General features: G+C 46.2%; 1 protein-coding gene across 6 annotated transcripts in view; it reads left to right on the top strand.

Annotated features, from left to right (window-relative positions):
• The first annotated feature begins 3576 nt into the window (after window positions 1–3576).
• LOC147611614 (uncharacterized) overlaps window positions 3577–27835 on the top strand; it is a 54516-nt gene continuing 30257 nt past the window's right edge. For 2 of the 6 annotated variants that reach the window (XM_086784690.1, XM_086784687.1), the window contains exons 1-2: window positions 3581–3808; window positions 4001–4108. In XM_086784690.1, coding sequence (XP_086640816.1) covers window positions 3773–3808; window positions 4001–4108 — 144 coding nt within the window. In that variant the 5' untranslated portion in view covers window positions 3581–3772. Of the gene's footprint in view, window positions 3860–4000; window positions 4109–27835 lie in introns of all 6 variants that reach the window. The other 4 variants (XM_086784686.1, XM_086784688.1, XM_086784689.1 and 1 more) reach the window with 4 other exon arrangements.

The following is a 27835-nucleotide window of genomic DNA, read 5'->3' as shown; positions in this document are numbered from 1 at the left end:
ATTCCCCCAAGTATATATTATATGTAGACTGAAAAGAGAATAGAGGGGAACACTGGAGACACACTTTTTATTTTTTATTTTTAATCATTCCCCCAAGTATATATTACATGTACACTGAAAAGAGAATAGAGGGGAACACTTTGCTCTAATTTCATCAACACACACCAAGTAGAGAAGCTCCATAGTTTTCCTTCATTGCACTCCACAAAACACATCACATTTTCCTAATGTCCACACACTTGGCCAGCCTACTAGACTAGTGTCCACACGCTACCGCTATCCACTGATGAGCTTGCATTCTCAACACTCCCCCTCAAGCTCACCATATTCATCTCATGTACTCTAAGCTTGTCTTTGAAGTACTCAAACTTCTCTTTACCAAGTGGTTTGGTAAAGATATCTGCAACCTGATCTTGAGTCTTCACATATGTCAACTCTATTTATCCATCCAACACTTTCTCCCTAATGAAGTGATAGTGGACCTTTATATGTTTGGTCCTCGCATGATAAACCAGATTGCTTGCCAATTGTATGCTACTCGTGTTGTCACAACATATGACAACTTTCCCATCACATTGTTATCCCAAATCTTCAAGTGGCTTTGTGGATAAGATCATGAATGTCGCCTTCTTGTGAGAAGTTTACAGACCATATCAAGGTCATAGGTAACCCAAGAAGTACTTATACCGTCTCTCTCTCTCTCTCTCTCTCTCTCTCTCTCTCTCTCATGTAGTCTCCCCCTCTTTGTCACACCCACATCACCTATCTCTCACATTCACACCAGTGCATCCCGCCTCACCCCCCACACCACCACTAACAACCCCCTCATCTTAAAATCCCCCACCCCCTCTTTGTCACACCCACATCACCTATCTCTCAAATTCACACCACTGCATCCATCCTGCCTCGCCCCCCACACCACCCCTACACACCCCCCTCATCTTAGAATCCCCCCCTGACTGCCCCTTTTAGTAACCACCTAGCCCTTTTATTAATTCCCCCCTTGGCAAAATCTGTCCCGCCTCTAAAACTTCAGTTTCTTAGATCAGCCCTTCTACCCTACACTCATGTACACAAGCTGCCACACTTTCTACATCACCACCCGCATGCACAGACTCATGCTTGCACCCCCTCAAAACCATTGCACACACTCGTCTGCACAAAAGCTCCCATGTCTTTTGCATAACCACTCCCATGCATATACTCATGCTTACATCCCTTCAAAACCACCCATCGCATGTGTCTACACTGCTCCTGTTGCACTGATGCCTATTCACACATGCACCTAAATATACATAAATGGATTCACTTGCTATCCTACACACACATTCACATGCGCATACACACACACACGCATGCACACACACAAAAACATTCATGTAAATACACACACATGGCATATTTGAAAGTCATATATAGGCTAAGCAGTAATGAAAGTGTCCATTTAGGTTGGAGGAGGTAGGAGGTTTGAATATCCCCTAGCCCACATTTTCTCATGATGTGGTGAGGCAGTGATTACCATGCCAAACATACTCAAGTGAAGTTAGCGATGAGACATGCCAAACATACTCAAGTGAAGTTAGCGATGAGACATGTCAAATGTTTCCCATGATACATTTGTTCATGGAATGTGAAGGCAAGGTGCGTTTGTTGTGTTTTAGATAAATCAATCCTTATCATGTCGTTTGAGGCCTTGTGTCTACAAGATGGTTGTGAAGCTTCCCTTAGTCCAACCCCCCACACATGCACATGCACATACATAAACACACATGCACAAACACATGTGCACATGCACATTCACACACTTACATGCACACACATATCCACACGCACAAGTGCATGTGTGTGTATGTGTGTGGAGAGAGAGAGAGAGAGAGAGAGAGAGAGAGAGAGAGAGAGAGAGAGAGAGAGAGAGAGAGAGAGAGAGTAGGAAGCAACACTTGTAAAGATAAAAACTTAAGTCAAAATGCATTTTCACACCATGATTCAAAAATTAAAACATTTGAAGGATTGTTAGAGTGCCTTTGTACAAGGATGCCCATTTCCATTTCCACATCTGGCTCAAAAAATGTGAGAATGCATAAAAACCTTTAATAAACAATGCTCTTTTTTTGGGAACAATAATTATATATATTTATATTAACATGTGTTAGTAGTAGAAGGGATGTGTTCGCAGTTTAAAACAATGTTCTTACTAAGGAATTTTAAACATGTAAAGTTTTTTTTTTAAAATTTGAAAAAAGAGTTATGAGGGAGGCCTTTGTATAGGTGCACTTAAATATTCAAAATTGAAGGTTTATCCCTTTTTAGGTGCAAGTGCCAAGTGTTGGCATAGTGATTTATGCATTGGACACCTTACTAAGAGATCATAATATAAAATCCCATTTCATAGCCTTTATATAGATTGTATGTGGTGCATTATCTTGATTATGAAATTCCAAACTAACCTCGACTCTCTCTCTCTCTCTCTCTCTCTCTCTCTCTCTCTCTCTCTCGTATGTGGTCCATTGTCTTGGTTATGACATTCCAAAACTAACCTCAACTCTCTCTCTCTCTCTCTCTCTCACACACACACACACACACACACACACACACACACACACACGTACACACACACACACACACACACACACACACACACTTGTTTGGAATGATTTTCTCGCCAAAGTTGATTGAGGAAAATGTAACACCTCATGAAGCAATCTAAAAGGTGCAAGATTGGTGGCGACTATGAACTGTTCATTGGAAAGGGCATCTAAAAGGTACACAACCTTGAGATGTTAGGGCATGCTAAGTTATGAAACCTTCTAGTTGTGCAGTTAGATTCATAAAAATAACTTAGATGCATGGCTTCACAATATGGCAAACTCTCAAGGGACTTATTCAAATTCTTCAACAATCCCCATGAGCGGATGACTCTACTTGCATGCTCATGTGCAAACTTGATGTGATTGGTGTCACACATGCATGGCTTTGTTATAAGGGGGACTAATTCAAGTTCTTTAATAATCTCCATGAGAGGATAACTCAATTGCATGCTCATGATGCAAACTTCATGTGATTGGTGTCGCATGTGGTAACATAGACTTGAAATGATGCTGACAATCACTTGTAGTCCAAAGACTAGACTTAAGTTGGAAAGAAAGGTTCATGTGAGTTGGTGTTGAACATGGGAGACAAGTTACATGAAAGGAAGATAAATCTTGAGAAGAAATTATGAAAGACTAATGCCCTCCACACTAACCACTTAACCGCCACCAAAAAAGGGTAAGAACTCACAAACCTCTCTTTTAGGGTTCTCTTGCTTACTTATAAGTTGTACATAGTACTCTCAAAGATAAACATTACACATAAATATGCTAATAATAAGAAGGAGGATGTAAAAAATATCATAGGATAGCCACTTGCCAACATTATCTTATTTTGACATACTATAAATTAAAAAGTCACCTATGCTATATTATATGTTTTGAAAAGTTGTGATGATGTAAATGATGTAATTGAGTATCAGTCTTTTATGGCTCCCCCTTTAATATAATCTCCCTTCTCTTTAAAAAAAGGTCACATGATATAGAAAATGATCAAGTACTAGGAAAATGATACTAAGGGGTAGTGTTTGGAGTTATCTTAGGAGAAACCTTAGCAACTGACGAACTGATGGGGCAGAATTAGTCAAATTCGAAAATGATGGGCTGATTTTTTAAAAGAGACAAGAAAAAAGGGGTTTGCAAAGCCTTGGCAGTGCCCAATACACTGTTGCCTCAATTCTCAAATGGCTCTACACAACGACGACGACTCTACCCAAGATGTAATGTTCGCCCAACAAACTGCTTGTTTGCTGTATTCTGTTTGGCGCTGTGTATGTGTTGGGTTTTCTTTATTTGTCTTAAAATTTTGGGTTTCCTTTTTTTTTTGGGGTCTATTTAAAATTTGGCTTTCCTTTTTTTTTTTTTGGTTGATTTAAAATTTAATTTGGGTTTTTGTTTAATTTGATGATCAGGATGGGCCTCTGGCTAGCACCCAAGCCAGCCTTGATAGAATCAAGCAGCAATTGACCACATCTGGGCGCTTCCTGCTGCAAGGCTCCCTCCTCAAGCGATCGGAGACGGTAAGTTCCATCAACAAGAAAATCCTGTTCAATTGTTTTCAAAATATACATTTAGTTTTGGCCTTTCTTGTTTGCGATTATTCAAGCTAGGCCGGCATAGCGGGCAAACTTCTATCTTTTCCCGGAAAAGAGACTTTTATTAAGTATGAAAAAAATTTACAAGAAGGGAGATTTCAGATCAAGCGGGGTCAACCAATCTGGTGCCTTGTGCCACCAACAAGTGTCAAAATATGCAACGGAAATGATAACCAAACTTGGGTTGACAAGAGCAAGTAGAGTGTAGAAAATAGACAGCACAAGAAACACAAAGAAATAGGTGTGCAAACTCCTCTCTATACACAAGATCCCGCAAATAACGCAAATAACTGAATGAATAAGTGGTGGGGGACATGGGGCCTATGTATATGCCCCATGCATGTAGTCGGCCAGCGTTAGTGGCTCTCCACGACTGCATGAAGCAGTCGGCCAGCAGTAGAAAGCTCCACGACTGCATAAAGCAAGTCGGCCAGTAGAAGAAAACTCCACGCTTGCTGAATAGGCAGTCGGCCAGCCACACGACTGCTGAATACTGGCTCACAAGGATCAGTAACGGTTAACTTTGTGTTCGGGTCCATCGGCGAAGTAATAGGCTTGCAGTTCTCCATCCCAAAGGCCTCAAGCAACTCATGAACATACCGCTGCTGAGAGACAAAAAACCCCCTCTTGGTCTGCCAGATCTCCAATCCCAAAAAGAAGTGGAGTAAGCCTAAGTCGGTCATCTCAAACTCCTTTGACAAGGCAGCCTTCGTCACTCCAATGTGCTCCACATGACCGCCAGTGAGAATGAGATCATCCACATAAAGGGTGATAATCGTGACCATGCCGCGTTTTCGAAAGAGATACAGGTTCGGATCTGCAACCGATCTCTTAAATCCAGTCCGAACAAAGAAGGAATCAATCTTCTGATTCCAAGCCCTGGGAGGCTGCTTAAGACCATACAAGGCCTTACGTAACCTGTAAACCATCCCTTCAGATCCTGGAACAATAAAGCTTGGAGGCTGCTCAACATACGCCTCCTCCTGCAGGTCACCATTAAGGAACGCAGATTTTACATCCATTTGATACACGGGCCACCTCTGAGAAGAAGCAAGGGCAAGAACGGTCCGAATTGTGGACATCCGTGCTGTCGGTGCAAAGGTATCCTCGTAGTCGATGTTGCCTGGCCGCTGAACATAACCTGTAGCCACAAGTCTGGCTTTGTGTTTGTCCACCGACCCATCAGACGCATATTTGGTCTTAAAGACCCATTTGACACCAATGACTGACCGCTTCGACGGCCTTGGAACCAACTCCCAAGTGTTGTTCTTCTCGATGGCATCAAGTTCCACGTGCATGGCTTTCCTCCAAGGACCCTGTGAGACGGCTTCTTTGACAGAAGTAGGCTCCTTGTCCCGCATAATACGAGACATCAAAGCATAGTTCACCTGAAGAAGCTCCGCTGTATTGCTTTTATCTCGGACTCTGTGTGATCTTCGAGGGCTGTCCTCTGTGGTCCACTCGGAGGGTAACTCCGTGATACCTGACTCCCGAAGGGTGTCTAACAACCACCTAGGTACTCGAACAGATGGTGGAGCCTCCTGTGGTAACAGGGGCTCTACCCCAGCTGTGCGGGCTCAACCTCCTGTACTGACTGAGGTTGATCAACTGGAATGATGGTTTGGGAATCATCATTAGACTCCTCTGGATCTCCAAGAAGTGGCGGCTCCTCGACAGTGGATACTGGAACATGCTCGTCAAAGACCACATCCCGGCTGACAACAATCTCGTTCCTGTCTGGATCATACAATCTGTATCCCTTGGAAAGAGAATTATACCCCACAAATACAAGCTTGCGGGACTTAGAGTCAAGCTTCCGCCTTTGCTTCTTCGGAATATGTACATATGCGTCACTCCCAAAAACACGGAAGTGCGAGACATCAGGTTTCCTGCCAAAGTATGCCTCAAATGGAGTCATATGGGGTACTGAAGTCGTCGGAGATCGGTTGAGGGTATGGACAGCCGTTGCCACAGCCTCTCCCCAAAGTGGACGAGGAAGATCACGATGCTCCAGCATGGTCCTCGCCATCTCCACCACAGTCCTGGTCTTGCGTTCGACAACTCCATTCTCCGAAGGCGATTGTGTATTGGCCAGTTCCCTTTTGATGCCATGATCTGCACAAAATCTGAGAAATACAGTCGAGGAGAATTCACCTCCTTTATCAACCCTGAGAGTCTTGACCTGAAATCCAGACTCTTTCTCCACCATCACGTGCCAATCCTTGAACCGTGCAAAAGCTCTGGGAAAGAAAGTAGACCCACGTGAATCTGGTACAATCATCATCAAGTAGCATAAAGTAGAGAGATCCTCCCAAAGATGGTGTCTGCTGAGGTCCACACAAGTCAGTGTGAATCAACTCCAATGGTTTCGAAGCCCGCCTGGAAGCCTGCTTCGGAAAGGATTCCCTGTGCTGCTTACCACGTATGCAAGAACTGCAACGCCCTTGCCTACTACCAACATCTGGCAAGCCAACCACCATTTGGTCTCGGAAAGCTCGCCTCAATGCATCCACATTTAAGTGGCCAAAACGAAAGTGCCACAAATCTCCGACCTGAGAACCTGTCAACGAGGAGAGTGCATAGAGCTTGTAGATACCATTCTCCACACCGCCTTCCCAAACAACCTGGCCAGTCTCACGGTCCCGTAGAGCAACTGAATGCTCCTCAAATTCCACCCGAAAGCCAGTCTTGCATACTTCATGCACTGACAGAAGATGAAAACCCAGAGCAGGGACATAAAGAACACGGGAAGCATGCTTGTCCCCCTTGCCGTCGGGAATAATCTCCATCCGGCCCTCACTATGTATCGGAATAGTGGAGTTGTTGCCAATAAAGATGCGACCTGACTACCGTTTCAGATCCAGAAAGAAGTCACGGGAGGGAGTCATGTGCCTGGAAGCACCACTGTCAAGAATCCATTCACGGGTATCCTTCGCCCCCCCTCCAATCTGGAGTTTTTCTCAGTAATAGAGGCTCCCCACCGGAAATAGCTCACTTGTGTGCTTTTTAGGTCCAGAAGGAGGCGCCTACTTGAAGAAGGCCGAAATAATGTCCAGTGCCCAGCTTTTGGCCGCCACGTGTATTAAATAAGTCCTGCTCAATGTGTACTCACTTACAAGTTGTCCGGTCACTTATAAGTGAGTGTGAACCTGCACCAATCATTATTAGCATGTGAACTCACTGTAAATTGAGTTTTTGGGAATACTTACCACCTGCAAAACACATGTAGACCACATGTCAGTCCCAAACAAGTGTGTACATACACGTCCACAGGGTGCTAGGCGTCCCCGGCCCAATGGACAACGCAGGTAGAAATCTCAGGCATTGTCTAGGCAAACAAGACAAGTCATCCAAAGATAAAATCAAAGTCATGCACACACATGAGTGCAGCTAGACTTGAAGAAACACCTATTTGCTAAGTTGTATCTGATAAAATGTCCAGGGCTCATGATCCTTCCGGAACCTTCCGAGAACATAAATACAAAAGATCTCCAAGATAGCTAGTCCCAGAGAATTTCATCATGTCAGGCTCCATGGGCCATACATGTACACCATGTCAGGCCCCACAAGCCACACATGTACTATCATGTTTGGCTACACTAGCCATACATGTACTGTTATGTCAGGCTCCATATGCCACACAGACACACCATGTTAGGCTACACCAGCCATACATGTATGTCATGTCAGGCTCCACATGCCACATGAATAGTAGAAAAATAGAAGCTGTAAGGAATTTTGTGACATTCCCCCCCGGCTTCTAAGCAGTTGACCGTAACTGAAACGCTTCCAAGTAGGCCGTCGGAAGTTCTAGATAATCCGCAAAATAATCCTCGTCCATCCATTTTGCATCCATAGCCGAATAGTTTTTAAACTTCACAAGATACCTGCGCACTAGCTTGCCACCTGCATGCTTGCGCTCTTTACAAAAAACTATCTGCTCAAGTTGCAATACCTCCTCAAGTTCATCCACTTCTGCTGGATCTTCCAAAACTGGTTCTATAGGAGGTGGTCCCACATAAGGCCTCAGCAAACTGACATGAAAGACATTGTGTATTTTCTAGTGATCAGGCAATACCAATCTATATGCCACTTCATTTATTTTCTGCAAAATTTGGAATGGGCCGTAATACCTGTTTGAAAGCTTAGGAAACCGGCCTTCCTTACCTGGCCGCTTCCGAAGACATGCTTTCTCAAACTTAAGTAATACCCAATCACCTTCCTTGAAAACCACCTCTCGCCTGTGTTTGTCAGCTGCCTTTTTTTGCTTAGCTTGAGATCTTTCTATGGCTGTCCGAACCTGTGCAAACGCAGTATCCAAATCATGGACATATTCATCTACTGCAAAGATTTCATCTTTTGTTCGTAAGATAGGTGGAGGCACCACCTTGCCATAGACTATCTCAAATGGAGCCTTATTAGTTTAAGAATGTATTGTGTTATTGTATGCAAACTCAACCAATGGCAAATACTTTTCCCAATCTGAATTCTGCTCAGATACATAACACTTGAGCAAGTCAAGCACAGCTGAATTTGCAATTTAACTCTGACCATCCGTCTGAGGATGATAGGCTGATGAAAAACTCAACTTTATGCCCATATTATCAAACAATGCCCGCCAAAATAAACTGGTAGTCCGAGGATCTCTATCCCCCACAATAGACTTGGGCATGCCATGATGTTTGAAAATCTGAGCTAAGAACAACTTTGCCATGTGCTCTGGCTTGATTGTTTTCCTCACAGGAATAAAGTGTGCCTGTTTGCTAAAACGATCTATAATAGTCCATATAGCATCATTTCCATGTGCCGATTTCGACAAATCCATAATGAAATCCATAGCAATGCTTTCCCATGGTTCCTGTGGAATGGGTAAGGGCTGAAGCAAACCAGGTGTCTTGTGTCTGACAAACTTGACTTTCTGACACACTATGCACTCTCGCACATAAGCTTCAATATCCCTGCGTAGAGCTGGCCAAAAGAAATATCTTTCCAAAGCCTGTGTAGTAGCCAGAATACCACGATGACCAGCATATGGTGGAGCATGACATTCTTCCATAACCTTTTGGCGTAATTCATGCACTACACAAATACTATTCTGCATCATGAGAAACCCATCTCTAATCGAATAAGATGGGACAGCAGTACCATGATTCAAATCAGCCCAAATAAGTTGAAAATCTGTGTCTCCAACATACATATCTTGTTGGGTTTTATGTTGTGTATGCACCCAGAGGAGTGCTAGTGATCATCAGTAGATTACTGAAACACTTTTTACTTCAGTTAGTGGAGGTTTTTTTCCCAGTTTAGCTTAGTTTCACTTATAAATAGTTTATAAGTGTTTTGGTCCACCTGGCACATTTTATGGCCGGACATGTGAACACATCTTTTAGGTCACTTTATTATGTGGCTATTGTACTTCACATTATGAACTGAATACACAACAAGAGTCGTGTTCTCTCTCTGCTTCCCCATGTTTGTGTTTGCAATACCTCCAAACCCTAACCCTACCAGCTGAAAGCCTTCATTTGGTATCAGAGCCTCCACGTTGGCTTGCCCTTGCCATGCCCGTACTGTTCAACACCACCTTCCGTACTGCACTGCCCGTACAGCTTCGCCTGCAACAGTCCGTACACTGCAGCTGCGTACGAGTTCTGACAGCAGCTACTGTCCTGCTCCGTACACCTGTGCCTGCCCGTACACAGATAGCGCCTCCGTACAAACCTGCGCAGACAGCAGTACTGTCCTGCGCAGACAGCCGTACAGCTGTCAGTATAGGCGACCTGCATCATTCAGTGCTGCGTACCTGCTTCTGTACCAGTCGACTGTACCTGCTGCGCATTCGACTGCAGCTTCCGTACTTGCTTCCGTACAGTACTGCTTCCGTACCTGCTTCCGTACAGTACCACGACTGTAGCTGTTGTGTACCTGCACAGTACAGTCAACTGTACTTGTTCATTACAACTACCACAACCTACTCCGTACAGCTGTGGTTTCTTGCAAGGTTTTGGGTGCAGTAACTTTGGGCAATTTTTGGGCATTTTGGCACTGTGTAAGCCATTTTTGCTGCTCTACTCAGTCAGTGGTGCATTGTGTTGCACATTCAGAGGATTGAGAGTGCAGGCATATTTGGGTTAACTGTATTCAGTGGAGTACAGTTGCTTTCAGGGTTCTTGCTATTGGGTTTTTTGATACACAGGTACAACATTGTGCATTGGCATAATGGCAAATCAACAGCAGAGTGATGTATTCACGTATTTGTCTAAGGAAGACAAATTGGACGGCACGAACTACTCCTTGTGGAGTTTTATGCTGAAAGATGTGCTTGTGGCAAAAGGTCTTTGGGATTTTGTTAGTGGTGATGAACCACGTCCAGGTCCATTGGCTCCAGAGACTCCTCCCCAAGGGGGTGCTCGTGGACGAGGACAACAGGTACAGGCTCCAGGTCAGCCATTGCCTGTTCAAAGAACAAATGCTCAGAAGACATGGGATGCCAGAGATGCACAAGCCTTGTCACTCATTGCATTGTCAGTATAGAGGTCTATTATACCTCATATTCGTTCAGCTGGCTCTTCACAGAATGCATGGGTGACTTTGGAGCAGATGTATGCTGCTCGTAATGAGGCTCGGATCTCGAATGTGGATGAGATTATTCCTGAGACATAGCTTGTGTCCACCATCTTGCACTCTTTGCCAAGATTTTACTTGGCTTTTCATACCTCTTTGAACCTCAGCATGAGGAATGCTGTTGAACCCCTCAAGTATCAGGAACTTGTTGCTCTCTTGCTACAAGAAGAGCAAATGAGGAAGAATATGAATATGAACACAAGTGCTGAACAAGCATTTACTACAGGTCAAAAGGGGAAAGGCAAATCTCAGCCAAAGAGTTCAAATCAGAATTCAGGTGATGGTGGTTCATCTCAGGATACCAAGAAAGGTGATGGACAGCCCAAGAAGAAGGGCAAATGTCATTACTGTAAGAAGCCAGGTCACTACATCACAGAGTGTAGAAAGAGGATTGCCAAAGAGAAGGCAAAAGAATCTGGGATGTCTGTAAATGATGCCTCTAAAGCTCCTCCAGAGACTGCTTCTTTTGTTGAGGACAGGGATTACTGTTTCTATACATGCAGCTATGATGCCTCTTGGTCTTCACAGGCACTCAGTATGACAGAGCATGCATGTACTTGGTATTTTGATAGTGGTGCTTCAAAGCATATCACATCTCGCAGGGATTTGTTTTGTCATGTAGGCCCTGCCCCTGTTGGCAAAACTGTGCAGTGTGCCAACAATGCTTCATATCCAGTTCGTGGCATTGGGGAGATTCAGCTCACAGCCATTGATGGCTCTATTCTTCGCCTTACAGATGCCTTATATGTACCAGGCATAATTGTTTCTCGTACGCGTTCGTACGTACGAGTCGTATGGTACGATACCGTACGAATTCGTACGGTATCGTACGGTACGAGTTAGGTGTTTTTTTTTCCCCCCCTTCCCTCCCCAAAAAAATTTTTTTTCTTGAAAAAAAAATTCCAAATGCTAAAAAAAAATAGAAACCCTGTTGTATGAAGATCCCAAATGCTCGCAATACTTCGCAACTTTCGTGTCCACTCAGTATTCCATATGGGGTTGTGGAGAGAACTAAAAAATCTGGCGAGGTAGACTGGTAGTGTACACTTGATTGGTAGGATGAGAGAATCTTGCTACATCACTTGGGGATCCCTGGTATAGGTAGGCTAGACAATTAGATTCTCAAGTTATGCACAAGGGAGAACATTTGGACATGGCCATTTTGATCTAGAGAGGAGTCCCTAAACTTATCACCCTAGATGCACTCCTCGTATTTGTGCAAGGATGGTCCCTTAGTCATAAACGCTACACTGGGAGACCTTTGGTATTGCATTACCCATCCAGGTTCTTTTTTGGAGACAATCGGGAGATCCAACCGGGAGAGACACATATCCATGTACTGGTTTCTCAAGCACTGTAGACTCCTCCCCTCCCAACCTTCCCTCACATTCAAGCTTGAAGCTCCATAGCTTGTAAGTGTAAAAAATAAAAACCGTATTTTATCGTACCGTATCCCAAAATTTCATATCGTACCGAATATTCCCGTACGGTATCGTACCGTACCGTATCGTATTTTCGTACCGTGACAACTATGGTACCAGGGATAAAGAAGAATTTGTTGTCCATTTCTTCTTTGGCACATTGTGGTATGCAAGTCCACTTTGATGATAAATGCATGGTCAGAGACAAAGCTAATGCTTTGACCTTGATGCTTTGGTACATTATGTCATGGACTTTATCAGTTGGATGCATTTCAGCCAGTGGATCAGTCTGCTTATAATGCATTCACTCTTACTCCAGCTATGGTTGATGCGGAGTTATGGCATGCTCGCATGGGGCATGTAAATTTTGGTAGTCTTATGTTTATGCAGCGACATAACATGTTTACAGACCTACCTCTCATGGAGAGGCCTCCAGATCACATTTGTGAAGGATGTATTTTGGGAAAAATGCATCGGTTTTCCTTCCCACGTGATCAGGCTCTACGAGCAAATGCAAAGTTGCAGCTTATACACAGTGATCTTTGTGGTCCCATGCAAACGAAGTCATTAGGAGGTTGCTTCTATTTTGCTACATTTATTGATGACTTCTCTCGTATATGCTGGGTCTATCCTTTGACACAGAAATCACAGGTATATGATGCATTTTTGGCCTTTGTAGCACTTGCTGAAACAGAGTCAGGATGCAAGGTTAAGACTCTCCGTTCTGACCGAGGGGGGAAATATATGTCACACATGTTGAATTCCTTTCTTGAGAGTAGAGGTATAAAACATCAGTTTACCACTCCTTATACTCCACAGTAGAATGGGGTTGCAGAAAGGAAGAATCGGTCACTCATGGAGATGGCCAGATGTATGCTAAAAGCAAAGAGGCTACCACATATCTTTTGGGTGGAAGCTGTCATGTGTGCTTGTCATATTTTGAATCGATGTCCTACAAAGGCATTGGTTCCCATTACTCCTTTTGAGGCTTGGCATGGCCGCAAGCCTTCGGTATCACATTTTCGTATTTTTGGGTGTCTTGCATATGCACACATACCCAAAGAGTTGAGGAGGAAGTTGGATGATAAAGCCACAAAATGCATTTTTGTTGGGTATAGCCGTGAGAGCAAGGGCTACCGGTTATATGACCCACTATCCAGGAAGATATTCACTAGTCGGGATGTGATTTTTGATGAAAAATCAGAAATATCCATGGCTGGTTATGATGCAAATCAGGCTGAAAATGATGTGTTTGAAGGTCTACTACCTATGGAGTTTCATTCCACAGTTGGTGATCCAACTCATGAGGGTACAGGACAGCCAGCAAATCATGAAGGTGGTGCAGAAATTCAGCAGCAAATTGAGCCAGAAGCTGAACCAAATATGGGGCAGCAGGCACCACAGGTCAGACACATACCTAGATGGTATTTGAGGACATTACAGGACAGCCATCTAGAGGGTCCTCTTGCTGGTCGTACTCGTAGGGAGACATCGACCAATGAGCATGCACACATCATGGATTTGAATATGGTTATGGCAGCCAGTTTACAGGATGATGATGAGCCTGATTCATTTGTGGATGCACGAGACAATGTGCATTGGAACAAAGCCATGCAGGATGAGCTTGATTCTATTAAAAGGAATCAAACATGGGATTTGGTTGATCTGCCCAAAGGCAAGAAAGCAATTGGTACTAAGTGGGTCTATAAGTTGAAAAGACCAAAGTGTGTTCGAGGTGATGTCTAATCTATTTCTTGTTTTTGGTTTCAATTTATGCTCCTGTTGTCAATTTAAATTCAATTCTATGGGGCCATATCTCCTTAAGAGATTTGTCTTGTCAATTTATGCTCGGCTATAGGGCCATATCTCCTTAAGAGATTTGTAGCTCATAAGGCCATTTCACCTCTTTCTTTAATAATTTTTGGTGTTATAGTCTTGCCACCTCTAGAGATAGGGCTAGATCAATAAATATTTAGGGGGGTGGGTATCTCCAAGTAGGCATATCTTTCCATATAGTGGAAAGGGATGAACACCACAACATGGGGATTTTAGAGAAACTCATGACTCCCCAGCCTCTCAAGATGTCCAACATCTTCCCCTGTGATCAAATCCCTCTTCATAAATATAATTGATCTTGTTTGGTAATGCTCCTACATCCCGTATGTCGACACTTAGGTGTGTCATTGCATTGGCTGCACATCGTGGTTGGGTTGTTCACCAGTTGGACATAAAGACTGCTTTCCTACATGGGGACCTCGAGGAGGAAGTTTATGTATATCAGCCCATAGGTTTTGCTGAACATGGTCATGAAGGGAAAGTATGCAGGCTGAAAAAGGCCTTGTATGGTTTGAAACAAGCTCCACGAGCTTGGTATGCAAAGATAGATGCTTTCCTACTCACTCAAGGATTTGTGAACAGTCCATCAGAAGCCACCTTGTATGTAAAGAAAGAAGAGAAAGATCTGCTGGTCATCAGTCTTTATGTAGATGATCTCTTGCTCATGGGATCAAATGATGACAAAATTGCAGCTTTTAAAGAGATACTGCAACAGACATTTGACATGTCTGATTTGGGTCTTGTACACTATTATTTGGGCATACAGTTTGTACAGGATAACAGAGGCATTGGGTTGTTGCAATCTCGGTATGTTGCTAGACTTCTGGAGAAGTTTAAATTTCAGGATTGCAAGCCTATTAGCACTCCTATGGAGCCTGGGATGAAACTGTCACTACAAGATGACAGTATTTCCTTTGATGCCAGTACATATGCTCAGGCTATTGGGTGCCTTATTTTTTTGTGTACTACACGGCCAGATATTCAGTATGCCGTATCTCAGTTGAGCAGATTCATGCACAGCCCGCGGTTGTCACATTGGCAAGCTGTGAAGCGTGTATTCCGGTACTTGCAGGGTACCTTGTCTCTCAGATTGCTTTATCCTGAGGGGGGTGACATGCAGTTATACGCTTACAGTGATTCAGATTGGGCTGGTGATTTTGATACCAGACATTCCACTAGTGGAAATTGTTTCTTGGCTCTTCATGCATTTCTTGGCTAAGCAAGAAACAGACCACAGTGGCCACTTCGTCTTGTGTACAGAGCAGCCTACACTACTACTGTTGAGTGTGTTTGGCTGCGTCGTCTCATGACTGATATGGATATTTTAGTGGAGGAGCCTACACCTATCTATACTGATAGTCAGAGTGCCATTGCTGTGGCCAGGAATCCTGCGTTTCATGCTCGCACGAAACACATTGAGATTCACTATCATTTTGTTCGGGAGAGACTCCAGGCAGGTGATATCAGTCTGATCTACTGTCCTACAGATCAGAATGTGGCAGACATCTTCACCAAGGCATTACCACGTCCGAAATTCGAAGCATTCTACACTGCTTTGAATTTGTTTCCTTTTGGTGGATGATGTACAGTGATCACATATCACTCCAGGGGGGTTTGTTGGGTTTTATGTTGTGTATGCACCCGGAGGAGTGCTAGTGATCATCAGTAGATTACTGGGGCACTTTTTACTTCAGTTAGTGGAGGTTTTTTCCCCCAGTTTAGCTTAGTTTCACTTATAAACAGTTTATAAGTGTTTTGGTCCACCCGGCACATTTTATGGCCGGACATGTGAACACATCTTTTAGGTCACTTTATTATGTGGCTATTGTACTTCACATTATGAACTGAATATACACAACAAGAGTCGTGTTCTCTCTCTGCTTCCCCATGTTTGTGTTTGTAGTACCTCCAAACCCTAACCCTAACAGCTGAAAGCCTTCATATCTTGTATCCTTGATAAGTCCTGATGGTAGGCGGTAGTTACGGCATGCACTTGTGGCCTGCGTGACAAAGCATCCGCCACCAAATTCTTCTTGCCCACGGTATGCAAAATCTGAAAATGGAACATGGACAAGAAGTTTGCCCACCTTAGATGTTTTTCCGAGAGTTTAGGCTCTGTAAGAAAGTGCCGTAAACTCTGGTGGTCTGTTTTTACCATAAATTCAGTCCCCAAAAGATAATGCTTCCATGTTTGAAGGGCATGAATAACGGCTAACAACTCTTTCTCATAAACCTGTAAATATAATTCTGCATGTTGCAGGCGTCGACTTTCAAAAGCCATTGCATGTCCCTCTTGGTTCAAAACAGCCCCCAAACAATCTCCACATGCATCACACTCAACCACAAAAGGTCTATGCAAATCTGGAATAATAAGAACTGGCCCTAATATGATGGCATCCTTCAACTTCTGAAAAGCTGTCTTTTCGGGTTTCGACCAACGGAATGCTACTTTCTTCTTCGTTAGATCATGTGACGGTGAAGCTAAGAAAGCAAAGTGTCGAATAAATTGATGATAATAAGAGCATAAACCAATAAAGCTCCTAACTTGATGCACATTCTATAGTTCTGGTCAATCCTTGATGGCTTGAATCTTTGCGGGATCCATGCGTACTCCATCCTTGGAAACAATATGTCCTAAATAGTGAATTTCCGACAAGAAGAATTCACTCTTCTTCCCATTGATGAAAAGCTTATGTTTCCTTAGCTCTTCAAAAACAATGGAAAGATGCTCTTTATGTTCAGCCTCACTCTTTGAAAAAATGATAATATCATCAAAGAAAGTTTCTGTGAACTTGTGGTGAGGTCTAAAAATTCTGTCCATCATTCTATTGAAAGTGGCGGGAGCATGCGGAAGTCCAAATGGCACAACCAAATACTCATATAATCCAAATGATGTTCGAAAAGCCGTTTTGTGCACATCTTGAGGTACCACTTGAATCTGATGGTAACCACTCTTAAGATCAATGTGACCATAGTTGTTTCTCGTACGCGTACGAACCTATTCGTACGTACGAGTCGTACGGTACGATACCGTGCGAATTCGTACGATATCGTACGGTACGAGTTAGTTTTTTTTTTTTTTCCCCCCCCCAAATTTTTTTTTCCTTGAAATTTTTTTTCCAAATGCTTAAAAAAAATAGAAGCCCTGCTTTACGAAGATCCCAAATGCTCGCAATACTTCGCAACTTTCGTGTCCACTCAGTATTCCATATGGGGTTGTGGAGAGACCTAAAAAATCTGGCGAGGTAGACTGGTAGTGTACACTTGATTGGTAGGATGAGAGAATCTTGCTACATCACTTGGGGATCCCTGGTATAGGTAGGCTAGACAATTAGATTCTCAAGTTATGCACAAGGGAGAACATTTGGACATGGCCATTTTGATCTAGAGAGGAGTCCCTAAACTTATCACCCTAGATGCACTCCTCGTATTTGTGCAAGGACGGTCCCTTAGTCATAAACGCTACACTGGGAGACCTTTGGTATTGCATTACCCATCCAGGTTCTTTTTTGGAGACAATCGGGAGATCCAACCGGGAGAGACACATATCCATGTACTGGTTTCTCAAGCACTGTAGACTCCTCCCCTCCCAACCTTCCCTCACATTCAAGCTTGAAGCTCCATAGCTTGTAAGTGTAAAAAATAAAAACCGTATTTTATCGTACCGTATCCCAAAATTTCATATCGTACCGAATATTCCCGTACGGTATCGTACCGTACCGTATCGTATTTTCGTACCGTGACAACTATGAATGCGACTGAAACAAGCAGCTCCCTCAAGTTTATCAAGAATATCATCGATTCGAGGAATCGAAAACCTGTTCTTGATAGTAATCTTGTTAAGGGCCCTATAATCAACACACATTCTGTATGTCCCATCCTTTTTCTGCACAAGTAAAACTGGAGAACAATAAGGCGAAGAACTTGGCCTTATCAACCCTTTGTCAAGTAAATCATTTACTTGAGTCATGATTTCCTCCTGTTGGGCAGCACTCACCCTATAAGGAGGTCGGTTAGGAGGAGAGCTCCTAGGGATTATGTCAATACAATGATCCTCTGGCCTTTATGGGGTAACTGTCCTGGTAGTGAATCAGCAAAATAATCAGCATATTCACTTAAGAAATCAATGTCATCTTGATCTACGGGAGTTACAGCATCATGCTCAACATTATCACGTACAAAGACCAAGTAAGAACAAGCTGATTTCTTTATTGTCTTTGAAATAGATATATGGCTTACAACGGGTATGGTACTCCTAGTAGTACCCGCATCAATACAAACTTTCCTACCCCTATGAGTAAACATAACTTTCTTTTCTTTGTGCAAAATCTTGGGATCCAAATGATAATTGCCAAGGCATCCTAAGTATCACATCACATCTTGTAAGTGATGCCACGAGGAAGTCTTCATGATCCAAATATCCCTGTATTTGTATGCGAAGCTTCCCAATGATGGGAGTGACCTTAACTTCCTTGCCCTCAAAGGCAGCATTTGCATGAAAGTCCATGCCCAATTCCTCGGGCTTTAATCCAAGAGCAGCAACCATCTGTATGGATATGAAGTTAATCTGTTGAGGCATTATCAAAAAGGAATAAAGCTGTTTGGTCCTTTAACTTGCCCCAAGCTTTGCATAAGATTATGCTCTTTGGTTCATGTGCAATGCTACCTTGAACATCGGGTATAACATTCACACTCGGTTTGGCATCTTGCACATTATTCTTTTTGAGATTCTAGGGGTATTGAGCTTTCATGTGATGTTTGCTCCCACATGTGAAGCACTTCCCCTCTCTCATGCAATCAAAGATATGCTGTCTAGATAGCTTAGGATCATCCTTTTTACCCCCCGGCTTCTTTTCTGAGCCCTCTTTTGCATCCTTGGACTCATGAGGCATAAACTTAGGTGGCTGTCCACCCTTTTTCTGCTCATTTCCAGCTCTGAATTTTGCCTTGTATGAGCTGAATTCTTGTCTTTTTGACGCTCCCTTGCCATGCAACTCCTTAGAAATAGTTGCTAAGTATATGAGCTCTTGTAAGGTGTTGTGGGGATACACTACAAGGCTCTTTTGAATGATTCGTTGCAGCCCTGACTCAAACTTTCTTTTCTTCTCTTCCTCACTAATCGTCATGAAAGGTGTGAGTTTGAGAAGAATCCAAACATCAGAGGACACGGATTCGCCTTCATCCTTGGTTAGCCAATTGCAGTCTCTTTAAGATGCATACCTACATGCTTGAGCATAGATTTCTCGGTAAATTCCTCAGTACAAAAGACTATTTCAAATTACCTTATGAAAGCAAGTGCCTTGGTAGTATCCAACTTTCCATTATAGCTCTTGAATTTGATGTCCTCGTCCCCTAACTTGAACTCTTCGGCCTTCTTGCTATGATGAGCATCCCGACGCTCTAATACATCATCCTCCTCGTCATGTCTACGATGGCGACGGTGCCCAGATCTAGGGCTGATTTCCCGTGTAACACCTTCCACTCTGGATGGAACTTTAGGAGCAGGAACATACCTAGAAGGTGGAGACACCACCGACAATGCATGAAGATCTTCTGCATCTCTCAAATGGGCCGAAAACCCCTCATCATCCCCACGAGTTGCATGTTGATGTACATCATCTCCTCGGGCTGCATGCCCTCTTACATCACTGGTGTGGTTTGCATGCCCTCTCACATCACTAGTGCGAGCTGCATGCCCTCTCACAGCATCATCGAAGTTCCCTTCACGGGATAGCCTGTGAGGCTGTCGTGTGAAGATCCACTTGCCCTCATCATCGGAAACATCGCCACGGCTTTTTAAATAAGCAACAACCAACTCTCGAGGTTTGTCGATTCCTATCTGTTGGGCAATTGCATCAAAAGTGACCATGTCAGCCTTGACATGAGACTTTGATTCAATGACCCTCTGTACATCAGGATCCCTTTGCAAAGCACGGAGCTCTTCAAGCTCATTCATCAAGGCATCAATATCCTGCTGATCCTCAGTCCTGATTGACAACGGTGGATCGTTATCCGCCAAAGCCCCAACATGATCCTTGTCTCTATCTTCTTTCCGCATGCGGCGAGTATGGGTGATAGAGTCCTCCACAGAATGATCTGACTGGCTGGCCATAATGTATCTTCCAGCTTTTCAAAAAGAAAAGAATTTTCCGTGTCCTGGAATCGCTCTCTACTAGTTTCCCAAGTATGATACCGAATAGACTGCAAGGGTGCAACAGTGTCCCTACACAGACAGGAGGGCCACGAAGTCTTTCCACACGCTCACTGCCGCTTAAACCAAAAGTAATCTCTTTCGAGGTGTGACAATAAGACGAGGGCTACCTTAGAATCCCAACCTTCTCTCACGGCGGATAATGACTCCTTACAGCCAAATCCAGCATCATATTAGGCACAAATGTGTAGAAAGCCAAGCTCTGATACCAATGTAAACGGAAGGGCAGTTGTACACGGAAAATCTTATCAATCATGAAAACTGACAATACATATAAGCATGCCAGACAAAAAAAGATGACAAATCTGCACAGTCCACCACACTAGGGCTAGAAGATGGGCTGATCCCCCCCCCTTTATGGTTAGATTAACAAAAAGGAATCTGCTTCCAAATACAACTTCACGGGTGCCTAGGGGTTCTCCATTGGCTAGCACCTGTCTCTTCTAGCATAATGTGAAAACAAAACAAATACATATGCAGAATTTTCACTCTGATGGAGACTCCTCCCGCCTCGCCTCAGAGGGACTCATCCGCAGCCCCCTCGCCCGCCCCCGAGGACATCCCCATCAGGCTTTCTCTTTCGCCGGAAGAGGAAGCGAGCCTCACCGCAGAGGTGGAACGCCTTCAGGCCCATTCCACCATCTGCCGTATAGTCGGCACTCGCTCCAGCAGAGGGGAGATCCGGGATCTTCTCCAGGCCCGCCTTCTTGCAGATGTGGGCAAGATCCTGGACGTACAGCTACTGGGCTGGGGACATTATCCCCTTGACATCAGGGGTGCTCGGGCTTTCTTCAGACCTTGGCAGCATGGCTTTGATCCAGCAGCGGCTGAGCAGGGAGAGCGCCTTTTTCATGTTACAGTTTGCTTCCCTGGACTCCGCCGGGAGTATCTTCCGCTTCTCTCTCGGCTAGGAGCATTGGTGGGCTCGGTACTCGAGATTGGCCCCACAGCAGCTTCAGTGGTGGCCAGAGCAGCTGGGCTACCCTCCGTCAGAGTTTTGGTGTCTGACATCTCCTTCATTCGTAAGGTCATTCAGCTACCTAGGATAGGGGGGGGATGGATTGATCAGAGAGTGGAGTTCTCGGGGCTCCCGAACCAGTGCTTCATATGCAGGCAGGTCGGCCATCTGGCCAAGGCCTGCCCTCGCAGGAGACCTCGACCCTCACCACAGCAGCAGGCCCCTGATGGCCCGCCCATAGATGCGGCACGGCAGGCTGCCTCCGGGACACCTGCTCAGGCCATAGAGACCTCGGAGTGGCAGCCTGGACAGGGGCGCCGCCGAGGGAGACAATCATAGCAGCACGCACAGAGACCGCTGCAGCAGCTGGGTTCCCGTGAGGAACAGCTTTGCTCCCCTCCAGGAGGAGACCCCTGCAGCGACGACTGAGGACCAGGAGATGCCAGCACCCCCTCCTTCACCCCCCCCACCCCCATCCCCTCCCACTGCCTCGCTTCCACCTTCGCCTCCTCCCGCCCCCGCTCTGGTCTCGGCAGCGGCTCCCTCTCCGCCCCCCTCGCCCCCCCCTCCTCCCCCCCCACCCGCCTCGCCTTCCCGGGAGACCCTGGCAGTCCCCTGGCGCTCGCCCGCAGTCCGGAGGGCGCTGAGCACCGACCTCGCTCGAGCACCACAGAGGAGACCTACCATGCCGATTCGGGCTTCACGGATATCATCTATCTGCAGTCGGCTGAGTCGCCTCGGTGTTAGACAGCGATGGGAGGCTTTCGGTTACGCCTTCACTCGGCTTTTTGGAGCAGAGGGCCCCCATGAGCCAGCACCCATCCGAGTTCATGTAGTGATACCTCCGGCCCGCGGGGAGGAGGCACTTGATTCAGCAGTGGCCTTCTCGTTCCCTCTCTGTGGCCCTTGCGACCGGGAGTGGACTCTAGAGCTCGCTCTTAGCACTTTGAAGACTCAGGCAGTTGAGTTTTCTCATCATGTGAGCGACCTGGAGGTGACAGATGTGATAGGCCGGCTCTGGGAGTTGGCTCATTTTTTCCTGGATCCCGGGAGTGTGGATGCCTCAGGGATTCGTCATTTGGTCGTGCGTATAGTGGCAGACTTAGCACGCGACCCTGGATATGTATGTATACACGAGGTTGCTCTGTCAGAGCGGGAGGCAGTCGCCATGGGCCACAGCCACTGGCGCCTGATCCGTGATTCTTGCAGTACACCGGGTGGGCAGATTCGCAGCCGCTCGGATGGGGACTACTCTCCATCCAAGCCGCTTGCGAAGGCCCGCCGCACGGCTGAGACAGCATCTACCTCAACAGGTCATCCATGAGGATCATCTCATGGAATGTACAGGGCCTGGGCGGAGCACATTTTATACGCTATCGAGGTTGCTTGAGGCAGGAGCTTCAGAGATGCCTGGTTGGTGGCAGCATTGATATTTTGATGATGCAGGAGCACCACTTGGGTGAGAGCAGGATCCGGAGATATGGTTCGGTGATGCCTGGTAGATGGGATACCTTTTGGTCTGCAGGGTTTGGTCCTTTGGGTGGACAGGGAGGAGTTTGTATGGTCATTGCAGATGTATGGCGGCAGGCCATTGTGGATCGAGGGATCATTGTGCCTGGTAGAGCACAGTATGTCATTCTGAGGATGCATGATGAGCTATTGGGCGTGCTCAACGTCTATGCGCCTAATCATGCTAGTGCCAGAGCAGAGTTCTGGACCTAGGTTACGGATGCACTGCCAGAGGCCGCACATTGGTGTGTCGGGGGAGACTTCAACATGCTTGAGGACCCGGCCGATAGGGTGGGAGGCAGTCATGTTACAGTGCACGGCACGGAGCTTGCAGGACCGGTTTTGCATGACACTAAGGATCACTGATGCATGGCAGCATGGGGCCTTCTCCCGTTCTCAGGACAGTCTTAGTTTCTCTCGGTCGGATCGCCGACAGGGAGGGACTAATCTATCACGGATTGATCGCTTTTATGTGGGCGACTGGTTAGGGGAGCGAGGGGGCTCCGTCGGCATTCTCGCTGGCACCACATTTTCAGATCATGCGCCAGTTATACTGACATGGGACGAGAGGACACGGGAGCCCAGCTTGCAGTTGAGGATCCCAGAGAGGGTACTTACAGATCCCAGTCTCGCTGAGGACATTGAGAGGATCTGGCATGATATTCAGTGCTCTGACCAGGATGCAGCAGGCCAGTGTGCCCAGGGACTCATCGAGCTTAGCTCTTTTCTGCACGCTGCAGCTTTGACACGGCTGGGAGAGATTCGCGAGAGGGAGCATCGGCTGAGACGCAGCCTTGCCTCGTTACAGCGCCTCCAGGAGCAGCAGCTTGCATGTGAGTGGTTGGCGGCCCAGCTGAGCTAGGCACGCCAGGAGGTTAGAGAGGCAGAGGAGCAGAGACATGAGTTTTACTTTCGGCGTCAGGCCTCTCAGTGGACGTAGCTTGGTGATAGAGTGACTGGTGAGTTTTTTGAGATCACTGGACCCCGCCATGCTCGGGCAGGAGTCCGTCAGCTTGGTAGACCGGATGGTTCGGTAGCTACTGAGCCCGAGGAGATCAGAGCCATAGCCACTGCATTTTATAGAGACCTGCTTTCAGCGGAGCCAGCCACTGAGGACAGATGCTTGCAGACAGACTGTGTGGGCCCATGTGCAGAGGAGGGTCACAGATCGTATGCGTTCAGTTCTTGGTGCGCCTCTTTCAGAGATTGAGCTTGTCGAGGCCTTGAGGGTCCTGCCGCGACATAGTTGCCCAGGGGAGGACGGACTGACGCCGGCCTTTTTTATGCGCTATTGGGACCTTTTGGGGCCAGGCCTCCGCAGGGGCTTTCAGCATGTTTTGGACACTGGGGTGATGCCGCAGAGCTTTTCAAAGGGCTTGATCTATCTTTTCCCCAAGGGGGAGGGAGTATCAGATGATATTCGGCATTGGAGGCCTATTACGATCCTCAATACTGTCTACAAGGTCTTAGCAAAGGCCTTGAGTTTGAGGATCCAGCCCTTCCTGGGGGAGTTGATTCATGCTACTCAGACAGGATTTGTCAAGGAGCGCAGTATCCTTGACAACATCTTTACTTTCTGGGAGGCGACGGCCAGAGCTAGATTTCTTGGCGAGGACTTGGTCGTGATGCTTCTCGATTTTGAGAAGGCATACGACAGAGTTGATTGGGGTTTCCTAGAGGGCACTATGCTTCGCCTGGGCTTTGAGCCAGGATGGATCAGAAGGGTGGCGGCTCTGTATTCCACAGCTCGCAGCCAGGTGTTGATTGCAGGAGGACGGGGGCCGAGTTTTGAGCTGACCAGATCAGTCCGTCAGGGGTGTCTTCTCGCCCCCTTTCTTTTTCTCTTCTTTGCGGAGGCTATGAGCATGTATTTGACGGCAGAGGAGGTTGGTTTGCGAGGACTACAGCTCCCAGTCCGGGGGGAGGACCTGCTTGATGCTGAGTTTGCAGACGACATGGGCTTATTTTTGCATGGCCAAGAGGCCAATCTTCTTCGGGCAGAGCAGTCGCTCCAGGTTTTTAGTGCAGCTTCGGGAGCATTGATCAATTGGCGCAAGACAGTGGCCTTTTGGATCAGTAGTGCTCCCACTCCGGCATGGAGCCCGGACCCCGGTTTTAGATGGATTCCTCCAGGCACAGCAGTGCGGTATTTGGGATGCCAGATTGGCCTAGATTTGTCACCTGAGCAGCAGATTGCCTGTCACCAATTGGCCGACCATTTGGTCCATTCCTAGTTTTTGCGTCTCGTTCACTTGAGGCCAGGCCGGTGTCTCATGTGAAGAGGCCAGTATTTTGCTGACATGGACGGGAGCCAGACTGGTGCCACCCGTGTGTTAGCAGGATGGTGTCGTATGGACGGGAGCCAGATCAGTGCCACCCGTGTATGACCTGGACTGTGTTCGATCCATGGGACTGTCACGCCATGGAAGAGCCAGTATTCGTGCCGTGTTTTACCTATGGGACTGTCACACCTTAGGGAAACTCGTGCCTGGAACTGTGTCTTACCTATGGGACTGTCACTCCATAGGAAGACCAGGATTTTTATGTTTTTATGTCGTGCCAGTTTTGTGCCGACAGATATTTTGTACATGTTCCATGAACGGGAGATATGTCCATGTTACTATTTGCACATGCACACATGATTTGCATGCTTGAAACTGTTTTCGCATGACATGTATTTGTGTGTTTGCTTGCCTGACGTGTTACTTACTGAGCGGGGACGCCTGCCAGTGAGTCGTGAAGTCTGCTCTGTATTCTGACAAGTTTCAGTGCATGTGAACAGGTGGTAAGTATGTTACACATGTTGTTTTAATATTTTATCTCTAACCCCTTTGTTTTATAAGGTGAAGTGTTCACATTCATTTAAATGTGGGCACCACTTTGGGCACCCACTTTGGGGCCAAGGTGGGGAGCCCCATTTAAGTGAGTGTGGGGGTGGGCAAGGGCACCTACCCAAACTCCCCCACCCTCATGCAAGCGTGGAGTTAAACTCCACATTAATATTATTAAAAGAAAGGGCCCCCTTCAAGCGTAGAATGAATCGCTTCCACCTTACGTGAGACAACCGGCGACTCTTCCTCTCTCTGGCGCACGTTTTCATGAAGGCGACTGCTCCTGTTTCTCTGCTGCTAGCTGCGCCTCCTCTTCTACAGGTGGTTGCCTTCACCTCCCATACAGGCGCGTGTATGCTCTTTCTCTTCATAGCAGGCTGCGCTTGTTTTCCCAGGCGGCTGGCTGCTCTACAACTGCACATGCTACAGGCTGCCCACCACCTATTGTTAGCAACCTCACCTGTATGCTGTCCAGGCTGCGCTTCTGGACCAATTGTGGCGGCTGTACCCTCTACCGGTTCCCCTTCTCAGCAGGCTGCGTGAGATCCCCTATGCTTTAGGCGGCTGTTTCCCTACAGGCGTCTGCTCTTATTCGACTGCAACTCCTACTCCCCACAGGCGGCTGCAGCAAGTATCCCCCTTCTCCATACAAGGCTGCTCCTCCACATAGCAGCCAGGTCTCTATCCGCCCTTGCAAGTGGATACTTCTTCTCGCACAGCAGGCGGCTGTGGTTTTCTTTTACGGTGGTACCTGCCTTGGTGGTTCACCACGAGGCGACTGAGTCTTCATCAAAGGGACTTCGCATCACCTGGAAGACTTCATCATACTACAAGTATTGGTTTCATATCAACCATCTACAAGTAAGTGATTTTCAGATTTGAGTAAAGTATTATATGTTTAAATCTGGTAAAAGATTCGTCCCGCTCGGCCTACACCCGTTCGGTGCCGGGTTGTCCAAGCTATATGGGCGAACCTCGGTCCAAAGGTGCTGAGATCGGGAGAGCCAGGCGTTAGTACGAGAGCGCCTGTCTGTGCGTGGTCTCGGAACACCAGTGTGGTGCTCTCCGCGGAATCCAGTGAAAGCACAGGACCGTAGCGATTGGACCACACTAGTGGTCGATCTGCTTTGAGCTTCTACATCGAAATTCGAGCTATTTGTTTGGTACTGTTTTCATATGTACATGGACATTATCTGGTTCTCAGAACCCATGGAGCATTGTATTCATTAAATACTCCCAATAAATATATCATATATTGAGGGGGGGGTCGGCCCGTTCCGGCCCCAGTGCTGGTGTCCATCTTTCCATTTCTGTTCATTTAAATTCAAGTTGTTTTAAGTTGTCCATTTCATATTTGTGGTTTTAAAGTTGTGCTATTAAGCGTGTGGGTGTCCAACGGAGTCTTTCCCACTCGACGGGATCGGTTTCATTGGTATCAGAGCACGGTTGTTTCCCTCTTCCTAGTGGGGAAACGAACCTGTGTACTGGACATCCCGCTTTTAGCAAACTTTGAACACAATGGACAGCCAAGGCAACCCTTTGGAAGTACCAAATTCGAGGGGTCCCTCTAGTGCTTCTCGTGGGTCTGATGCCCTGCGTGGTAGGCACAAGCCCCTTGAAAGGGTTCTTGATAGTGAATCCAAGGGTCAACTGTCTCCAGGAAAGACAGTTATGCTTGAACAAGACCCTGATGCTATGAAAGCTGAAATGGAACATATGAGAAAACTTTTGCAGGCTCAAGAGCAAGAATTGAAGTTTTTGCATGAAGATCCTCATCTACAAAGTGCTATTGAAGCCAGGAAGGCTGATGCTATGGTTGATGTAACCTTTGAATCAATGGCTCGTGAAGTGGGCAAGAAACCAAGGGAGTTGGCACTTGCCTATCTCCTTCGCAAAGGAGATAGCAAAGAGGGGGATGACGGGGAGCTGATTTTCAGAAATCCACCTCGTTTGAAGCATGGAGATCCCGCATCCCAGAGGCTGAAATCTTTTATGCAAAAGGAAGAGGTGACTGTCACCTCTCGTCATGCATCCTCTCCCCAAGGCACTAAGCCTGACAGATTTATGTATGCCAGTGCTCATGGAGGGCACGAAAGTCACATGCATGCAAGATATGTATCTCATGGTGACAGGTCTGCTTCCAGAAAAATTTTGCCTTCTGAGTTGTCTCATGGAGAGACCATGCCATATGCAGGTAAGTCACATGCATCTGAGCTTCGAGTTCGTGGAGCACATGCCACCGTGCCCCATGAAGCTTCTTTG

Source organism: Cibotium barometz, chromosome 47 (genome assembly GCF_041138505.1).
Source record: "Cibotium barometz isolate CiBa-2024 chromosome 47, ASM4113850v1, whole genome shotgun sequence".
Classification (NCBI taxonomy): domain Eukaryota; kingdom Viridiplantae; phylum Streptophyta; class Polypodiopsida; order Cyatheales; family Cibotiaceae; genus Cibotium; species Cibotium barometz.
Note: the sequence above shows the minus strand (reverse complement) of the source record. Positions and strands in the feature narration are given on the sequence as shown.